The sequence below is a fragment of the Musa acuminata genome, chromosome BXJ2-3, assembly GCF_036884655.1.
Source record: "Musa acuminata AAA Group cultivar baxijiao chromosome BXJ2-3, Cavendish_Baxijiao_AAA, whole genome shotgun sequence".
Lineage (NCBI taxonomy): Eukaryota > Viridiplantae > Streptophyta > Magnoliopsida > Zingiberales > Musaceae > Musa > Musa acuminata.
In genome coordinates this window covers 11,342,901-11,362,659 of record NC_088340.1, presented here as the reverse complement: position 1 = coordinate 11,362,659, position 19,759 = coordinate 11,342,901, and the positions used below count along the sequence as shown (strand labels likewise).

The window sequence follows — 19,759 nt, the reverse complement described above, 5'->3', positions numbered from 1 at the left end:
GCTGTTCTTCAAGATGTTTCTAAGAGTTCAAGCCATCTATGCTTGATAAGAACTTCCACAAGTTGACCCAAGTTCCAGGAAAAGATCAGAGACATGATTGCATGCAACTGTTGCTCTTTCTACTTCAAATAATTGTATATTGGACAGAAGCTGGAAGCGAGTGTCATGCAATCATGTGTAAATAAATCTCAGCTACATTGTTTGAATTAGGTTCTAATAATGTTTTCTTGGCTCCACTTCAAATGTCTAGAACAAAACAAGGCAGCCATGAACACTATTTCTTCTAGAATTCAACTTTATATATATATATATATATATATATTAATTGCTGATTCAGAACTGTTACTTCCATAATAAATAGCTGATGCTGCTTTCTAAACCATTCATTTCTGAAAATATCATTAAGCAGGACGTGGACGGCTCTTACGAGTTATGAGTCTGAGATTTGCCGTGGAATCTGCCTAGTCACTGGCACAAAGCAATGGTACCATTGTTGCAGCATCTGGTGCCGCTGATTTCTGATACCTGCACAGGATGGAGTTGCCACGATGCAGAAGACTACAGCGAGAGGTTGTGCTGTCACAATTGTTCTCATTGCTGCTCTGTTACAGATTGGCTCGGCAGGAGATGAGCTGGGAACGGAGGTGGCGAAGGGCCCAGATTCCTTGTGGATGCACATGATCGACGTCTCTCTCGTATCAGAGCCACAGCCTTATCTTGTTCTTTGTGTATGGTTCACAAAGAACCGAGGACCACTGCAAGCCCATAACTGATAGAAGACATTTGCGCTGCATGATGTGCTACAGTTCCACGGCTTTCATCAAGTAAGAATGTTATGCACGGATTCATCTCCTCAGGTATTACATACGTACATGGGATCACCATCTGCTGCGGGTTCTCAGTTGACTTGTAAGTTTGAAGGAGGCATTGGGACTCGCAGGTTTCTTCATTTTCGCCACTATCAAGCTTCATCTTCTTGATATTTGCTCTTGCAGCTCTTTGCTGGTGGTTGCCAGCAGTCAAGAAGGTTGTGCTTTATATGCCAGCGACATGGCCGGTTGCCAGTTTCCATCTACAGAGTAATGTTTCTTGGACCATTCGATGGTAGAATTTGCAGTCAAAGCGCACAGTTGGATGCTGAATCACATGGTTGGCAGTAATCCACCATCTGACGTGAGAACATATCCGAGTTTTAATGCGAGAGGGTAGAAGTTACTTTCCATCTCCAAAGATCATACGGACGATGGGAAGTGACACGATGAGGATGGATTTATCTGGAAGAATGGCAAGGCAGGTCAACTCATCTTTACCCTGCATCTCGACTGCTGCCCGTACCGGCATGGAAGAAGGATGCCGACTCTGGTGATCGATGTACACGGCCATTGATTTACCTTCTGCTGCTGCTCGAATGCTTTTTGCTCAGGGGATGGATGCATTCCCAATGGAACATGTCAGAATCAGACATATGGAGGATTTCAGACGGATACATTTTTTGGATTGACGATTATGAGCGGTTGCAAAGCTTTAAGCTTTCTCCATAGACAAGCGATAAAAAAAGAAATCGCGGCGGAGTCTGATGGACTCGAGCAAAGGAGGAGAAGAGGAATAGTAGATGCCATGGAAGATGACAAGATTCGTGCAAGGAAGACGTAAGTCTCTGCCACCCCATTCTTTGAACTACTCAGTAGCAACATCGGTATGTATGTGAAATAGACATCTTATCTGTTCCAAAAGGAACTATCGATCGGTTACAATCCCGTCGGAGCAGACGACCGCAGAAATCACACTTCCAATCAACAACTGGAATTGCTCGAGACTACAGCAAGATTATCCATCGACACAGAACAATCCTGCTGCTTTGAGAGAGACGACAACAGAGAACTATCCCAAACAACCTGCGTATGAAGCGTCACGGCTCTCTATCCACACCGCCGCCGAGCACAGAGTCTGCCGGAACAGGGGAGCTGAAAGCTATCACCTTGTGGAATCGATCCACGGGACCAGGTAAAGGTGGCACCTTTCTCCAAGAACAGCTCAGGTTCAGCCCCGAGGTGGAGTCGGCACGCTTCGCGGCGGAGCCGTCGGAGATCTCGCAGACGCAGGCCGGGTAGGCCTTGTGGTGGTCTTCGTTGAATACATAGACGAGGCCGTCGAGGCCGACGCACTTGAGGCTGGCGAACTTGTTGTCGTCGTCGTCGGTGTCGAAGAGGCACGAAAGGAGGTCCCTTGGCATCACGCCGATCTCCGCGAAGTCCATGGAGCAGTGGTCGACGGCCCACAGGGCGAAACAGGGGGGCCCCACGGGGGTGTTGCAGAGCCCGGCGAGGATGAGCCTGTCGCCGCAAGCGAGGAGGAAGGAGAAGAGCACCCCCGGCGGCCGCAGGACCCGGACTCCCGTCCAGGCGCGGCGACTTAGATCGAAGGCCGCGATGGAGCAGGAGTAGATTCCGAACACGAAGAAGAAGCGGCCACCCAGGAGCGCCGCGGAGAGCCACTGCGACGAGTTTCCGATGCGGAACTCCGGCGGGAGAGGGGGGCAGAGCTCCCACGAGTCGGTCTCCAGGTCGTAGATCTCCACGGCGAGGGGGTCCTCGATGTCAACAAGCCCACCGATGAATCGCGCTCCCCCGACGACGACGAACCGCCGGTGGCCTCCGGCGGCGAAGAAGACGCCGACGAGGGGGTTGCAGCGGGAGAAGAAGAGCGGGGAGGTCTCGCGCCAGGGCCCGCGGAGGAGCGGCGCGTAGCAGAAGCGGGTGGAGGAGGTGGTGGCGAAGAAGAACCCGCCGGCGCCAGCGAAGCAGTCCACGTGGAGGGCGGAGGGCGACGACGGGAGGGCGATCCACTCACCGTCGTCCGGGTCGAAGCCGAACGCCTGGTTCTTGCTGAGGACGACGTTGTTCTGGCCGTAGAGGAAGAACCAGGGCCTCCTCCGACGGTACGCTGCGGCGCCAGCGGCGAAGCCGGGGTCCGAGACCAAGGCGCGCCACTGCCTACAGACGGCTCCGGCAACCACGACCGACCGTAGTGGCAGGTAGGAAAAGATGAGCTCGACGAGGTCGCAGCTCAGCCGCGACCACGGCGTCGCCCGCGCCCCCGCCGCTGCCTTCATCTCCCCCTCCATCACAGGGTCCAGAGCTTGTGTCGCAGCGGCAGCAGAGGCCGAGAGAGGTTCAAGGCTTTGGGTGGGAGGGGTGGCGTCAGCTTCTGCCATTGGGTACAAACTGTGAACGACACGCGTGCTTTACAAGTCGTGCGCCGGGTGCCGATGAACCCTGACGGAAGATATGACTTGGGGACTCCTATATATATATATATATATATATATATATATAATAATTTTAAAAAGAATATAATAATAATAATAATAATAATAATAATAATAATAATAATAATAATAATAATAATAATAATAATAATAATAATAATCTAAGAGCGGTATCGTCATTGGAATGGCAGGCCGGAAATGACGGTTTGTTTCACATCCATCCAAGGGAAGGTTTTATTTGCCTTTATTGAAAAAGGTGGAATATGGAATCTGTTTGCTGAGGTCAATTATTGTTGGCATGGGTGGATCAAAATTAACTAACGAACTGGTAGTGGATATGATCACCAAACAAACAATCGATGTAAATTATTTTGGCCGTACGTTTGGTTGCAGGTACCCTAAGGAATTGATCTGCTCCGAGGCAGTAGCCAGCCAGCCAGCCATACCGTACCGAAGGGGGCTGCGGAATTCCGACCTCATGGGACGTTTTAAATCTTTAGGTTTATTCTGAACTTAGTCAACGGTAATTTCCTTTTTTATGTTTTAGAATCTGACTGACCTCATGTTAAGTTTTCTGTAATGCGAATGTCTTCTTTAGATAGTGAGAGGGAATAAAGTGTGACATCAGTTTTGGCCACCCACTTCAGCAGTAATCATACGATACGATGCATACGAAGGAAATAGAGCGATAAATGAATTTTATTAGATCCATTGATGCATGCATACGATGATGTTTCGTCAACAGAGATTTTGGATGTTGTACGCGTTACGAGGACTACTTGGATTCGGTGTTTGTAACTAATGTATAGTTTCTTTTTTTTATTAATAAAAATTATCAGGAATTTAATTACGATAACATACATATATACATACATATATATATATATATATATATATATATATATATATATATACATACATATATATATATATATACATACATATATATATATGAAAAAAAATATCATTAAAAGAATTAGGTTATATATAATAGGTTTAACTTGTAACCTACAAGTTAAAGTTTTTAGGTTGCATTGGTATCTTGACATAGTTTAAATTTATTTTTTAGTGTATTTAATGTAGTATGTTCACCCTAACTAGAATGACTTAAATTAGTCATTATAAAATTTTATATATTACATGTTGTAATTATACATATGTGTATACATACATACCTACAAAGTTAATGATGTACAACATGTATTCTTGTCAAACTCGAAAATTAATATGTTGAAACTTAAATCGATAATTATGTATCGTTCAAACGGTAGTTGACTTGAGTTTATCAAATGAATATAGTGGCCCGCAGATGAGTCATCATCGATGTCACACGTCATGTCCCAACTAATATTAGAATCCAATGCCGCACGTCATCGGAACCCCATGACGCATGTCAAGCCAGGTTCCGTACCAAGATACTATGCGACACGATTGTCCCGAGGGCTCGGGGCGGTATCGTCTGACGTCGCTCAAGCATCCCCCAAGACGCTAACTCGTCAGAAAAGCCATCACATCCCACAAGGGTCAACGACCACATCGAACCTATGCGCAACCAATCCTCACACAATAGTACAAAAACCCCGACCGACGCCCGACCAAGGGGAGAGAAAAAACTAAATATCAAATACTCCACTGACTTACTCGTCGGAGGGGCCAAAGTCGGGAAGCACCCGACGAAGGCCATTTTGCAGGAAGGCGGACACCCCGAGCAGCGAATGCCTCAATCCGGGAATTGCCATCCAGTACATAAGGACGCGCTGCCATTCATCCCGGAGTCGGAGAGACGCATTCCACCACAAACAGCGCCCGAGTCGGCAAACCGAGAAACTCGGATCAACATCCTCTCACAAGGGCCTAGTCGACCCCGCTAGCCCGACTCTTGTCCGAGTTACTCCAAAACGGTCACTCCCAACCGGCGAACGTCTCGACCCAGGAGGCTCCTACCATCGCACAAAGGAGAGTAGTGAGCCGGCCCGGATCCCGATCAACGTCAGCCAACATTCCTTCTCGAGGGCATGACCACCTCATCATCCTACTCACCCCGCAAGAAGCTCCCGATATCGATCAGCAAACCTAACCGTGCTAACTCATCAGCCACGGTACTTTTGTTCACTAACATTTTAGCGCTAAAAGGAGGGCCATGTCGCAGGAGCAGCCGACAGGAGTTCTCCCCAAGAGGGGACTACCAACCGACCTCCCTTCCGTCGAGTCAGAAAGTCAGGCCCTCCCCGCCCTCGGAGACGAGGGGATCCCGGCTTCGACGCTAGATCGCTACTGGCATCTGTTCAATAACCCGAGATTGTCGCCCCTAGGGCTCACCATAAGGACCTCGGTTGTGACACCCGAGGCATTCCTTAGCCTAACCAAGCAAGTGCAGGCCATGGCAAGCATGATGCAGACGCTCACTCCAATTATTCCCCAAATCATGTGGCTAGCGATGCCCCTTACTGACCCGACCCGACAGCTCCCGAGCGGGGAGCAAGTCGGGATCGGAGAAGCCCGTGAGCAAGCGATGGACCCGAGAGGTCCTCCCGGGCAGAACATACCCACACCTTGCTATGCCGCGCTACCTTATCTTGAGCCTGACACCATATCGCCCGACTCGGCGGGCAACTCACTTAGGGCCCAACTGTCCCGTGTCAACCAACGCTTGGACGCGTTCCAGTGCGAGTTTCGAAAATCACGGAATGAGTCCAGTGAAGGCAGCTCGGGCAGGTCCCCTTTCACTCAGGAAGTATAGGACAAGCCAGTACCCCTCAACTTCAGGCTGCCAACATTGGAGACATATGATGGCAACTCCAATCCCATGGAGCACGTCTTCGCATTCCGAGCCCAAATGGCCCTCTACGGCACCTTTGATGCATTGATATGCCAGGCATTTCCAACCACTCTGAGGGGGCTGACACGAACGTGGTTCAGCCGGCTACGTCAATCCTCAGTCTCATCCTTCGACCAGCTTGCCGGGGAGTTCGAGCAAAACTTCCTCGTCAGCACGCGACCCAAGCCTTCCATGACCATCCTGCTCGTACTATCCCAACACGAGGATGAGCCGGTCTCTCAGTCCGTGGCACGTTTTGCCACCAAGATCTGGGGGTTTCCGGACGTTCACCCCTCTCTAATCTTGCAGGCCTTTCTAATGGGTTTGAAGCCTTCGAGGTTCTTCTGGTCGCTGATCGACAAGCCGCCAACGACCATCTCCGAAATGCTGCAATGCGCCAACCAGTACATCGCCGCCAAGGTGCTGGTGGCGGGGAGGCGTGTGGAAGGCAAGAGGCCAATGGCGGAACTATCCCGGGGAATGACCTAAGCAGCCTTGGCGACACCCCGCCGCGGGCTCGGCCGGCAAGAGCTACCGCTCCCGAGGCCCCCGCCTCTCCCCCTAAATACATCCCACACCGAGATCTTCATCCAAATCAAGGAGACAGGTCTCTTGCAACAACCTCGCCCTATGAAGGCCACTCACAAAGATCGGTCTAAATATTGCAGGTTCCATCGGGGCTACAGTCATGACAACACGAAGGACTATCGTGACCTCCAGAATCAAATAGAGGCGTTGATCCGAAGAGGCCACCTCGGACATTACCTCAAATCCCCGGAGGTGACTCCACGCCCCAAGGGACCCGTCGAGAGACAAATCGACGTCATCTCCGAGGGACCAACGGCTAGTGGCAGCAGCTCTACAGCGAGAAAGGCCTACGCCCGCAGCACTGTCGAGAAACGTCCCTGGCCTGAGCTTGAGCCCGAAATCACCTTCGGGGCCGGGGAGGCCGAGTGCTCCCACCATGACAACACTCTGGTGATCTCCATCCAGATCGCCAATGCCCGAGTTAAGAGGTTGATGGTTGACACCGGGAGCTCCGTCAACGTTCTTCTTTACTTCGACGCCTTCGAGAAGCTCGGCTTGACCAAGGGAGACCTTACCCCTATTGTTGGGAAATCATTGGGGGGCGACATCATATGCGCAGCGGAAGAACAAGAAAACAAAAATCCCCGATTCCCAAAAAGATGTTCGTCGTCGTGCGAAGATTGGTGCGCAAAAAATCCGCAAAACACAAAACTGCGTATAGAGATTGTGTTACCTAGGGAGATCGTATATCCCTGTTTCCTTGCAGATCCTAAGGAGAGGGTGAAGGAGGTCAAGCGTCCTCCTCTCTAGCGGTGATCCACACAGTAGGGTTACGACGACGCTCCTCAAGACTCCAGGCCTACTCTGAGGTGGAGAGGGAGAGGAGAATAGGAAAGGCAAGCAAAGACTCTAGCCTATGAGGATGTGAATCCCTCCTATTTATAGAGATCCCGTGTCAAACCCTAATGGGTCCTTCCCTAGTGGGTATTGGATCTGCATCCAATAAGACAAGGGGTCCGTCGGATATCTCATATCCGAACCTCTACTCATCGCAATGCCTACCATATGTGTGTGACCCTCTAGGCCCAATATCGAGCTGGCCGTGAGTCATACCTGTCAGAACTCCTTCTAACTCAGTGAATTATTATCTCTGTAATAATTCACTCGACTCATCGACTACGGACGTACTAGGCCACTACGCCGTAGTCCCCAGACGATACAGGGGAATCCAATCCATTGGACCTGTCTGTCCTCAGTTACCATGTACCTATAGTCCCTCATCCATCTAATATCCCAGAGACCGTATATCGAGCATGGTGCTATCAGACCCATACGGTTTCTACTCGAGTCTCGCTCTAATCAGATTCTCTTGGAGAACTCTTTCTCTCTCAACCCGAATGACCCTAGCTAGGGATTTGTCTGAGCAAGAACACATAGGATATTCCTCTCATGACGCCGAGAGTGGATGATCCTTTATTGACACTCAATAGCCCTCGTAAGGTCGACTACCACTCCCAATGACCAACTGTACTAGATCTGGGGACAGCCAAACCTATAAGTCTGGTATCAAAGAGTGGAGCACTTATACAGGACATCCTTGGTGTCTCAAGTCTAAGGACCAGATACACCACTAGGACTACGGAATCGCTGTCTGACAATAAGGCATCATCAACCATCCAGCATTCCGTAAGCGGATCAATCAGTGAACTCATTCTCCAATGAGCACCTGTACTGTATCCCTAGTGTCCCTACACGAGCAGCTATGAGACTAGCTGCATCCATCATATGGACGGGTATACAGCACACCAGTCTATCCGGTTATCACGATGTCCCTCTCGAGTAACCTATGACCGGGATTATTTAGGATATGTGTTAAAGGTGAATCGATCTCATTATCGTGATCTCATCACGATCCGATTCCCATTGCACAAATCCAAGGACATCACAATATATATATGCATATATGCAATTGTTATAAAGTGATATACGCCAAAATATAATAAGCAAAAAGATTATGTATCAAGTCACACGTGCCATCACTCACGTGATTGACTTGCTGGGCACCTATGACTAGTAATCTCCCACTTGACCTAAAGTCAATCACCTATGTGTCTGATCCCCATCAGAATCCTGTGACGCTCATAGACAATCTGAGACAACGGCTTTGTCAGTGGATCTGCAATGTTATCTTCGGATGGAACTCTTTCCACTACTACATCTCCTCGGGTTACGATCTCTCTGATAAGTTGGAACCTCCTCAGAACACTTCTGATGAGACCCGGGTTCCCTTATTTGAGTAATCGCCCCGTAGTTGTCGCAATATAAGGAAGTCGGCTCCTCGTTACTCGGCACGACTCCCAAATATGTGATGAACTTCTTCATCCAGACTCCCTCCTTTGCTGCATCTAATGCAGCAATGTACTCCGCCTCTGTGGTCGAGTCAGCAGTGGTATTTTGTTTGGAACTCTTCCAGCACACTGCTCCTCCATTCAAGGTGTACACATACCCTGAATTCGACTTGCTATCATCGACATCAGACTGAAAACTTGAGTCAGTGAAGTCTTCAACCTTAAGGCTATTACCTCCATATACTAGTAAAAGATCCTTAGTCCTACTTAAGGATACACTTTACTGCTTTCCAGTGCTCCAAGCCTGGATCCGCCTGATACCTGCTCATGACACTCAGAGCATGCGCTATATCAAGCCTAGTACATAGCATGACATACATGATATACCATATTGCTGAGGCATAAGGTATCATATCCATGTTCGCCCTTTCTTAGAATTTTCAATGCCAAACATTTTGACAATGGTTTCTATGTACCTGGACTGGGACAAGCTAAGCATCCTCTTGGATCTATCTCTATAGATTCTAATCCCTAAGATATAGGATGCTTCCCCTAAGTCCTTTATGGAGAAGTGTTTAGACAACCAAGTCTTTACAGTGGATAGCATTCCTACGTCATTCCCAATGATGAGGATGTCATCCACATATAACACCAAAAAGGTGATAGCGCTCCCACTTACCTTTCTGTATACACAAGGCTCATCTTCGTCCTTAACGAAGTCATAAGATCTGATTGCCTCATCAAATCTTATGTTCCAACTTCGGGAAGCTTGCTTTAGTCCATAAATGGATTTAAGCAACCTACACACCTTATCTGGGCAGTTCTTGGACACGAATCCCTCAGGTTGCATCATATACACCTCCTCCTCGAGGTTCCCATTGAGGAATGCGGTTTTCACATCCATCTGCCAGATCTCATAATTATAGTGTGCTGCAAAAGCCAATAGAATTCTGATGGATTTTAGCATTGCTACGGGTGAGAAGGTTTCGTCGTAGTCAACACCTTGCCTTTGACGATACCCTTTAGCCACTAGCCTTGTTTTATAGGTCTCTACCTTTCCATCTACTCCGATCTTTTTCTTAAAGATCCATTTGCAACCGATGGGTACAATACCTTCGGGCGCATCAACTAGGTTCCAAACCTTATTGGAGTACATAGAATCCATCTCAGAATTTATGGCTTCTTGCCACTTCCCGGAGTCTATACTCATAATAGCCTCCTCGTAGGTCTGAGGATCAATATCCTCAGCATCCTCTCCTCTAATATGTCCCACATATCTCTCAGGAGGATGAGATACTCTATCAGACCTGCGTAAAGTTGAAACTTGTGTATTAGGTACCTGAACAGACTCGGGCTGTAGAGTGGTACTTGAGCTTGGTTCTCTAACTTCGCTCAACTCTATCATTCTCCCACTGTCTCCGCCAAGAATGTGTTCCTTCTCAAGGAACACTGCTCTCTTAGCTACAAAGACCTTTTGGTCCTCGAGATGATGGAAATAATACCCACAAGTTTCCTTGGGGTATCCCACAAATATGCATCGCTCTGTCCTTGATTCTAACTTATCGGGGTTGTGTCTTTTAACGTGGGCTGGGCAGCCCCAAATCTTAACAACCTTAAGATCAGGCTTCTTCCCTTTCCATATCTCATATGGTGTAGACACTACCGACTTAGTTGGAACTCTGTTCAGAAGGTAAGCTACGGTCTCTAGGGCATATCCCTAGAATAAGATGGGTAGGTCAGCGAAACTCATCATGGATCGTACCATATCTAATAACGTACGATTTCTCCTTTTAGAGACACCATTGAGCTGAGGTGTGTAAGGAGGTGTCCATTGGGATAATATCCCATGGTCCTTGAGGAACTGAGTAAACTCTGTACTTAAGTATTCACCTCCTCGATTTGATCGAAGAGTTTTGATACTCTTTCCAGTCTGGTTCTCCACCTCATTCTTATACTCTCTGAATTTCTCAAAGGCCTCGGACTTGTACTTCATTAAGTACACATATCCATACCTTGAGAAATCATCAGTAAATGTAATGAAGTAGGAGTAACCTCCAATGGCATGAGTTGACATGGATCCACATACATCATTATGTATGAGTTCCAACAACTCAGTGGCTCTCTCTCCAGTTCCACTAAATGGAGAGTTGGTCAATTTTCCACGAATACAAGGCTCATAAGTTGCATAAGACACATAGTCGAATGGATCTAGATATCCATTATTTAGCAACTTTTGAATCCTTCTTTCATGGATGTGACCTAGCCTACAATGCCACAGGTATGCACTGTTCACCTCATCTCGTTTCCTCTTTAGACACATTTACATTCATGATATGTGGAGTAGTGTCTAACATAAATAAACCATTATGCAATGTTCCTTTCGTGATGATCTTATCATCTAATAATATCGAACAACCATTGTTCTCAAAAACAAATTTATATCCACTAACTGTTAAACATGAAATGGAGATAATGTTTTTGATAATAGAAGGAACAAAATAACATGCATCTAATGCAATAAAAGCTCCACTAGGCAGATGTAGGGCGACCTCGCCAACAGCTAATACAGTAACTTTTGCTCCATTACCCATCTTGAGGTCCATCTTGCCTCTCTCTAGTCTCCTAGGCCTTGCCAGAACCTGCAACGAATTGCATATATGATAAGCACTACCGGTATCCAATAACCATGTGTTATCATAAGAGTCTGACAAATGGAGACTGATCATGAATGTACCTGAAGCTTCATCAAGCTTTTGTTTCGCCCTTTCTGCAAGGTACTCTTTGCAGTTTCTCTTCCAGTGCCCATCTTTACCACAGTGGAAGCACTGGCCTTTGTCCTTTGTTGGGTCTTTCTTAGCAACCTTTGCTTTACCTTGTTTGCCCTTGCCCTTTCCCTTCTTAAGGGACCTTTCTGCTTTCCTTTTCTTTCTGGTCTCACCAGTGTAGAGAACTGGCTTCTCTTTCTTAATAGTACTCTCTGCCTCCCTCAACATATTGAGGAGCTCTGGGAGAGTCACCTCAAGCTTGTTCATATTAAAATTCATTATGAACTATGAAAAGGAATCTGGTAGGGACTGAAGCACAATGTCCACACACAAGTTATCCTCTAGGACCATTCCTAGACCTGTGAGTTTCTCTATCCACTCAATCATCTTTAGGACATGGTTCTGAACCGGTGTCCCCTCAGTCATCCTAGCGCGGAAAAGGCTCTTGGATATCTCATATCGTTGAGTCCTTCCATGTTCCTCAAACAATTTACGGACATGTAGGAGAATGGATCTGGCATCCATCTTTTCATGTTGTCTCTGTAATTCTGGAGTCATAGAGCCCAACATATAGCACTGAGCAAGAGTGGAGTCATCAATGTACTTCACGTAGCGAGCGATCTCATCCTCGCTTGCCCCTTCTTCGGGCGTAGGCATCACTGTATCAAGGACGTACACGATTTTCTCCGCTGTGAGAACAATTCTCAAGTTACGGAACCAATCCGTATAATTTGGACCAGTGAGGCGGTTGACATCAAGTATGCCACGTAAGGGATTTGAAAGCGACATTTTCTGAAAATAAAGATGTAGCAGAAATGAATAACATGCAGATTTTGCAAGAAATAAACTATCAAGATATGGACTTCTATCTTAATATGCTCCCACTATTTTACTATCGAGTCACGCGACACCCTCAGCACGTAAAACGGAAGTCTCCGGTAGACTTCTAGTGGGGATCAGGATCCAATCAGCATCTTAGTGTAACCTCGAGGGACTCGACCAATCACACTAAGCCTAAAAGGTAGGCAACTCTTGCCGATCACAACTCCTTGTGATTCCCGTCCTGTTCGGCCTCCGAATCACCATGGCCTCGAGGGACTCGACCAACCATGATGCTCGGTTAAGTCAACACCTTCGTTACAAGATGAGTCTGATTTGATAATATACCCTCGAGGGACTCGACCAAGCATACCATGCCCTCAGGTCACCGGTGACATCTCTATATCGTAAGCAAGATAGCGAATCGCGATATAGGTGAGTCTCGAGGGACTCGACCAACTCAATCTACACCGGGAATCGGTTCCTACTCATAACGATGGAAGGCCACGTGGGTCAATCTAATTGCCTCACGTTTACCGACTTAATATTATCGAGAGATGTTTCTATAATTTGGTCTCCTAATATGACATGTCACACATATACATATTTAATATATATCTACATCGCATGCAAATATATATACATATCTAGTATGTGTATAAGCAATCACACCAGATGATCATGGACCACAACCTTATATGATTAGGCCCGAGCCAGTAGGCCTAATCACTCACATCAAGATCTATGTGTGCAACGGTGCATCTCCATGCCCTGTGATCGTCCATCTCGTCCTCGTCGGTTTCGTCGACATCTTGATGCATCTCCATGCATCACGATCGTCCGTCTCGTGGGTCCCGCTATCGCATCCACGCTCCCGTTGCGCCTCCTCATGTGATTACAACTTAATCATAGGCACGCAGACCCGACAATAAACAAGAAATATAATGGAGGTTCGCAGACCTCAATAATAATAATCACAAGTACACACATCACACGGTCCATGATCATCCGTCCACACATCATACATCACATGTATAAATAATCATCATCATGTAGGACTACTAGATAATAATAAAAATAATAATCAACTAAACCTTTTAATTAATTAATATTTTCTGAAATCAAGGACATGTAGGGAATTTCTCAATTCCTAAGGGTATTTTCGTAATTTGGATAAAAAACAGAAACTAGAATTTCTCAAATTTCAAGGGGTAAAACTGTCTTTTTTCCAGAAAACCCTAATGCTCTCTTACTGCTGCCGTTGCCGCCGCCGCCACCCTGCTGGCGGCGGCCTGTGCGGCGGGGCGAGGGCGCTGCCCTCGCTTGCAGGCGGCATTCCCGTTGGCGGCGCTGCCGTTGCAGGTGGGCTCCCCCTTCGGGCGTCGCTGCCTCCGCAGGCGGTGCTGTCCCGCCGGGAGGCCGCCCCTGTGGGGGGGGTTTCGCCCGCGAGAGCAGCGGCGGCAGGCGCCGTTGCCCGTGGGCTGCCAGCCCCGCCGGCAGCAAGCCTGCTGCAAGCAGGCCGCCGGCCGGCTGCTGCAGACGCAGCCCCTGCGCTGCCCGCCTTCGGCTGCGCTGCACGCACGCAGATCGAGGGCAGCAACTGTTGCTGCCCTCTCTCGCTTTTGCGTCAACGATTTTGACGTCAATATTCTTCCTAAACACAACACACGCAGTTCAAAACCAATCATTCGCACGAACAACCTGGCTCTGATACCACTGTTGGGAAATCATTAGGGGGCGACATCATATGCGCAGCGGAAGAACAAGAAAACAAAAATCCCCGATTCCCAAAAAGATGTTCGTCGTCGTGCGAAGATTGGTGCGCAAAAAATCCGCAAAACACAAAACTGTGTATAGAGATTGTGTTACCTAGGGAGATCGTATATCCCTGTTTCCTTGCAGATCCTAAGGAGAGGGTGAAGGAGGTCAAGCGTCCTCCTCTCTAGCGGTGATCCACACAGTAGGGTTGCGACGACGCTCCTCAAGACTCCAGGCCTACTCTGAGGTGGAGAGGGAGAGGAGAATAGGAAAGGCAAGCAAAGACTCTAGCCTATGAGGCTGTGAATCCCTCCTATTTATAGAGATCCCATGTCAAACCCTAATGGGTCCTTCCCTAGTGGGTATTGGATCTGCATCCAATAAGACAAGGGGTCCGTCGGATATCTCATATCCGAACCTCTACTCATCGCAATGCCTACCATATGTGTGTGACCCTCTAGGCCCAATATCGAGCTGGCCGTGAGTCATACCTGTCAGAACTCCTTCTAACTCAGTGAATTATTATCTCTATAATAATTCACTCGACTCATCGACTACGGACGTACTAGGCCACTACGCCGTATTCCCCAGACGATACAGGGGAATCCAACCCATTGGACCTGTCTGTCCTCAGTTACCATGTACCTATAGTCCCTCATCCATCTAATATCCCAGAGACCGTATATCGAGCATGGTGCTGTCAGACCCATACGGTTTCTACTCGAGTCTCGCTCTAATCGGATTCTCCCGGAGAACTCTTTCTCTCTCAACCCGAATGACCCTGGCCAGGGATTTGTCTGAGCAAGAACACATAGGATATTCCTCTCATAACGCCGAGAGTGGATGATCCTCTATTGACACTCAATAGCCCTCGTAAGGTCGACTACCACTCCCAATGACCAGCTGTACTAGATCTGGGGACAGCCAAACCTATAAGTCTGGTATCAAAGAGTGGAGCACTCATACAGGACATCCTTGGTGTCTCAAGTCTAAGGACCAGATACACCACTAGGACTACAGAATCGCTGTCTGATAATAAGGCATCATCAACCATCCAACATTCCGTAAGCGGATCAATCAGTGAACTCATTCTCCAATGAGCACCTGTACTGTATCCCTAGTGTCCCTACACGAGCAGCTATGAGACCAGCTGCATCCATCATATGGACGGGTATACAGCACACCAGTCTATCCGGTTATCACGATGTCCCTCTCGAGTAACCTATGACCGGGATTATTTAGGATATATGTTAAAGGTGAATCGATCTCATTATCGTGATCTCATCACGATCCGATTCCCATTGCACAAATCCAAGGACATCACAATATATATATGCATATATGCAATTGTTATAAAGTGATATACGCCAAAATATAATAAGCAAAAAGATTATGTATCAAGTCACACGTGCCATCACTCACGTGATTGGCTTGCTGGGCACCTATGACTAGCACCTATGACGTCAACCCTCACAGGATTCACATGGGACTCCGTTTCCCCGCTCGGGACCACGGTCCTCCCCATTACCATTGGGGAGGAGGTGAGGGCGAAGACGATAATGATCACCTTCATGGTAGTCGACCTGCCCTCAGCCTACAACGTCATCCTCGGCCGCCCAACGCTCAACAAGATAAAGGCGGTGATCTCTACCTATCATAGGACCATCAAGTTTCGGACCTTTGCAGGAATCGAGGAGGCTCAAAGTGACCCAGGGGAGTCAAAGTGATACTACCTTGCCACGGTTACTCTCCCAAGAAAGCCGCACCCAACTCCGGTTCTCGATCCCCGGGAAGAACCCGTACCACAAATGTCGCTGGAGCCTCCCGAGCCACTCATTGAGGTACCTCTGAAGAGGAGCCGCCTCGACCAGACCATCAAGGTCGGAGCCACGCTCTCCGAAGTGGACCAACTCCACCTCATTGACTTCCTAAGGAAGAACGTCGTCATATTCACGTGGTCCCCCGAGGAGATGCCCGGGATCAACTCAGAGGTGGCTCAACATCGACCCCGAGGCACGACCGATAAAATAAAGACTAAGGAGGTTCGCCCCTGACCGACAGAAGGTGATCGGGGACGAGGTCGATCGCCTTATAAAGGTCGGATTCATTACTGAGGTTAAATACCCTCGGTGGCTATCGAATGTAGTCCTCATTAAAAAACCTAATGGAAGCTGGAGGATGTATGTTGATTACACCAATCTCAACCGGGCATGCCCCAAGGACTGCTATCCGCTCCTAGGATAGACCAGTTAGTCGACGCCACCATGGGTCATGAACGCCTTATGTTCATGGATGCATTCTCGGGCTACAACCAAATTCGGATGGCGACCCCGGACCAAGAAGACACTGCCTTCGTCACCAACCGAGGGGCATATTGTTACAAGGTGATGCCCTTCGGCCTAAAGAACGCTGGGGCGACTTACCAAAGGATGGTCGACAAACTTTTCAAACACCAGCTCGGGAGGAATATGGAGGTGTATGTAGACGACATGATTGTGAAGAGCAAGGTCACAAGAACACACCTAGCCGACCTGGCGGACTTGGCGGAAACATTCCAAATGCTCGGGCGGTTCAACATGCGTCTGAACCCTGCGAAGTGCATCTTCGGGGTTAGCTCAGGGAGGTTCCTCAGCTTTGTCATTCACCAACAAGGGATAGACGCCAACCCGGAAAAGGTACGGGCTGTTACCGAGATACGCTCCCCCCGCTTGGCCAAAGAGGTGCAGCAACTTGGGAGGCTAGCAGCGCTCAATGATGGGCTGACAACTTTACCTGGACCTCGGAGTGCGAGGAAGCCTTTGAAAAGTTGAAGGCATGCCTCGCCCGCTTGCCCCGACTCGCCTTGCCCAAGCCGGGCGAAACCCTCGGTCTCTACTTGGCGACCTCGGCACAAGCCGTCAGCTTAGTGCTAGTTCGGGAGGTACCACCAGTGTAGCTACCTGTACATTACATCAGCCATATCCTCGGGGGGCCCGAGGTGCGATACTCCCCGATCGAGAAGCTAGCTCTCGCTCTTATCAAGACGGCCCGAAAGTTGCAGCCATACTTTCAAGCCCATATGATCAAAGTGATCACCGACCAACCACTGTGACAGATCCTCTCTAACTTTGACGCATCAGGTCGTATCCAGCGATGGTCGGTCGAGCTCAGCGAATTTGACATTCAGTACTCCCCTGGGACCGCCATCAAAGCTCAAGCACTGGCTAATTTCATTTCTGAGCTAGCCCCTGAGGACTATGCTGTGGGGGGAGAGAACAAACAGAACATGTGGACCCTGCACGTGGATGGCTCGTCCACTTCCGAAGCGGTCGGGTCGGGCTTATCCTCAAAGACCCATTGGGAGAAGCCTACGAGAGGTCACTCCACTTGCAATTCTGAGCTAGTAACAACGAGGCCGAGTACGAAGCGCTGCTCCATGGCCTGCGCTTCGCTCTGGAGATGCATGTAGACAACCTTAAAGTCTTCAGCGACTCCCAGCTAGTAACGGGATACGTCAATGGAAGCTACGAAGCCCAAGACCCAACGATGGTGTCATATCTAATGGAGGCAAAGCGACTCACCCATTGATTCCGCTGCCTTTCAGTCACCAGAATACCTTGGGCGTAGAACACGTGAGCCAATGCGTTTGCTAGATTAGCCTCCGCTCGCGGCCCTAGGTCGGCCCTAGCCACCGAGTCCATAGCAGCCCTGACAATAGCGACTCACGAGGTCGTCGAAACGAGTTCATCACCGAGCTGGATGGAGGAGATCCTCCGATATAAAGTGGGTGGAAAGGAGCCCCGATGACCTGGTGACTGCGAGATGGGTAAGGCGAACTCAAGCCTGGTACTGCATTATCAACAGAAAGTTATACCGAAGGGCCTTCTCTCAACCCCTCCTGCACTGCCTCGCACCGTCAGAAGCCGAGGTGGTCCTCGCCGAGCTTCATGAGGGTATTTGTGGGGAGCACATCGGGGGATGAACCTTGGCTTTCAAAACCCTCTTGCAAGGATACTACTGGCCGACCATGTGCCAGGATGCCATGTTATATGTGCAGCAGTGCCCACAATGCTAGCGGCACGCCCGACTCCCGCACCAACCAACCGTTCCCCTTGCTCCGATGGACATGGCCTAGCCCTTTGCCCAATGGGGGCTCAACCTCCTTGGACCCTTCCCTCCAGCATCGGGTCAGCGGTGCTTTCTCATAGTTGGGGTCGACTACGTCACAAATTGGGTGGAAGCCGAACCCTTGGCCTCCATTACCGAGAAACAAGTCCAGAGCTTCACGTGTAAGAATATCATCACCCGGTTCAAGATCTCAAAGGCTATCGTCGCCGACAATGGAACTTAATTCAACAACACTAAGTTCAAGGCCTATTGCCAGTCATACAGGATCCAGTTGAAGTTCAGCTCGGTCGCGCACCCTCAAACCAACGGCCAAACCAAGGTGATGAACAAGGCGATCCTGGAAGGCCTCATGAGGTGAATCTCAAGCGCACATGGTGCCTGGGTGTACGAGCTTCCCAGCGTCCTGTGGGCAATGCAAACGACTCCCAAACTGCCTCGAGGGAGTCTCTGTTTAGCCTAGCATTCGGGACCGAGGCGGTCCTGCGACCCGAAATGTTATTCTCGACACTGCGCACCTCTAACTACCAGCAAGGAGACCCTGAGGAGGGGCTTCGAGCAAACTTGGATCTCCTTGAGGAAGGGAGAGCCAAGGCACATCTACGTATCTTATCATATAAGAAGGCGGCAGCTCGAATTTACAACCGACGGGTCCGCCCGCGCCCGATCGAGATCAGGGACCTCGTCCTCCGAAGAGCAGAAGTGAGCGACCCGACCCGGGCAAGGGGAAAGCTCGCGCCCAACTGGGAAGGCCCCTATTGAGTCTATGACATAGTCCGAGAGGGAACCTACCGACTCGAGACTATGGAGGGAAGGCCCCTACCGAGAACGTGGAATACGACAAACCTGAAGAAATTCTACCCATAAAGGAGGCTGGTCGGGATGCAGAAAAGATATACGGGGCCCGCACACTCACTCACGGTTGGGGAAAGTAACAAGTCAGAATTACAAAATAAAAAGTGCTTCTTAATGACAGAGGAGATACACATGGCGGTTGGGCGGCACGGCCCCGAGCTCGACCGGAGCAAAAGACAAAAAGGGAGGTGGCGCAGCCCCTAGCTCGAGGGAGGAGTCGCGTGCCCATCATCGAAGGGGACGTTCGCCGGCATGTCGACGTCATGATCCATCGGGTTGTCGACAAACGGGTCTGACTCCAGCTCCAAGTCTGGGTACTTCGCCCGGAAGCGAGCGCAGGCCACCTGGTACCCATACTCGTACGTGACCCAGCCCGACCTCACCAAGCCATGCTCGAACTTGGGGGACGCTTTATACCCGGCGATCGCCTCCTCAACCCTTTTGGGCAACCCCAGCTACTCCTCCTTCAAGGCCTCCTCGGCATCCTAGGCTATCG

General features: G+C 49.1%; 2 protein-coding genes across 2 annotated transcripts; one reads left to right on the top strand and one right to left on the bottom strand.

Moving 5' to 3' along the window:
• Positions 1 to 1,701: 1,701 nt before the first annotated feature.
• On the bottom strand, positions 1,702 to 3,320 carry LOC103973104 (F-box/kelch-repeat protein At3g24760-like). The gene has a single exon (XM_009387580.3). The coding sequence runs from the start codon at positions 3,212 to 3,214 to the stop codon at positions 1,910 to 1,912; it is 1,305 nt and encodes a 434-aa protein (XP_009385855.2). The 5' UTR covers positions 3,215 to 3,320; the 3' UTR covers positions 1,702 to 1,909.
• Positions 3,321 to 6,716: 3,396 nt separating this feature from the next.
• Positions 6,717 to 16,031, top strand: LOC135607527 (uncharacterized). The gene is made up of 2 exons (XM_065099466.1): positions 6,717 to 7,215; positions 15,781 to 16,031. Exons 1-2 carry the CDS (start codon positions 6,717 to 6,719, stop codon positions 16,029 to 16,031), a joined length of 750 nt encoding a protein of 249 aa, XP_064955538.1.
• Positions 16,032 to 19,759: the final 3,728 nt, after the last annotated feature.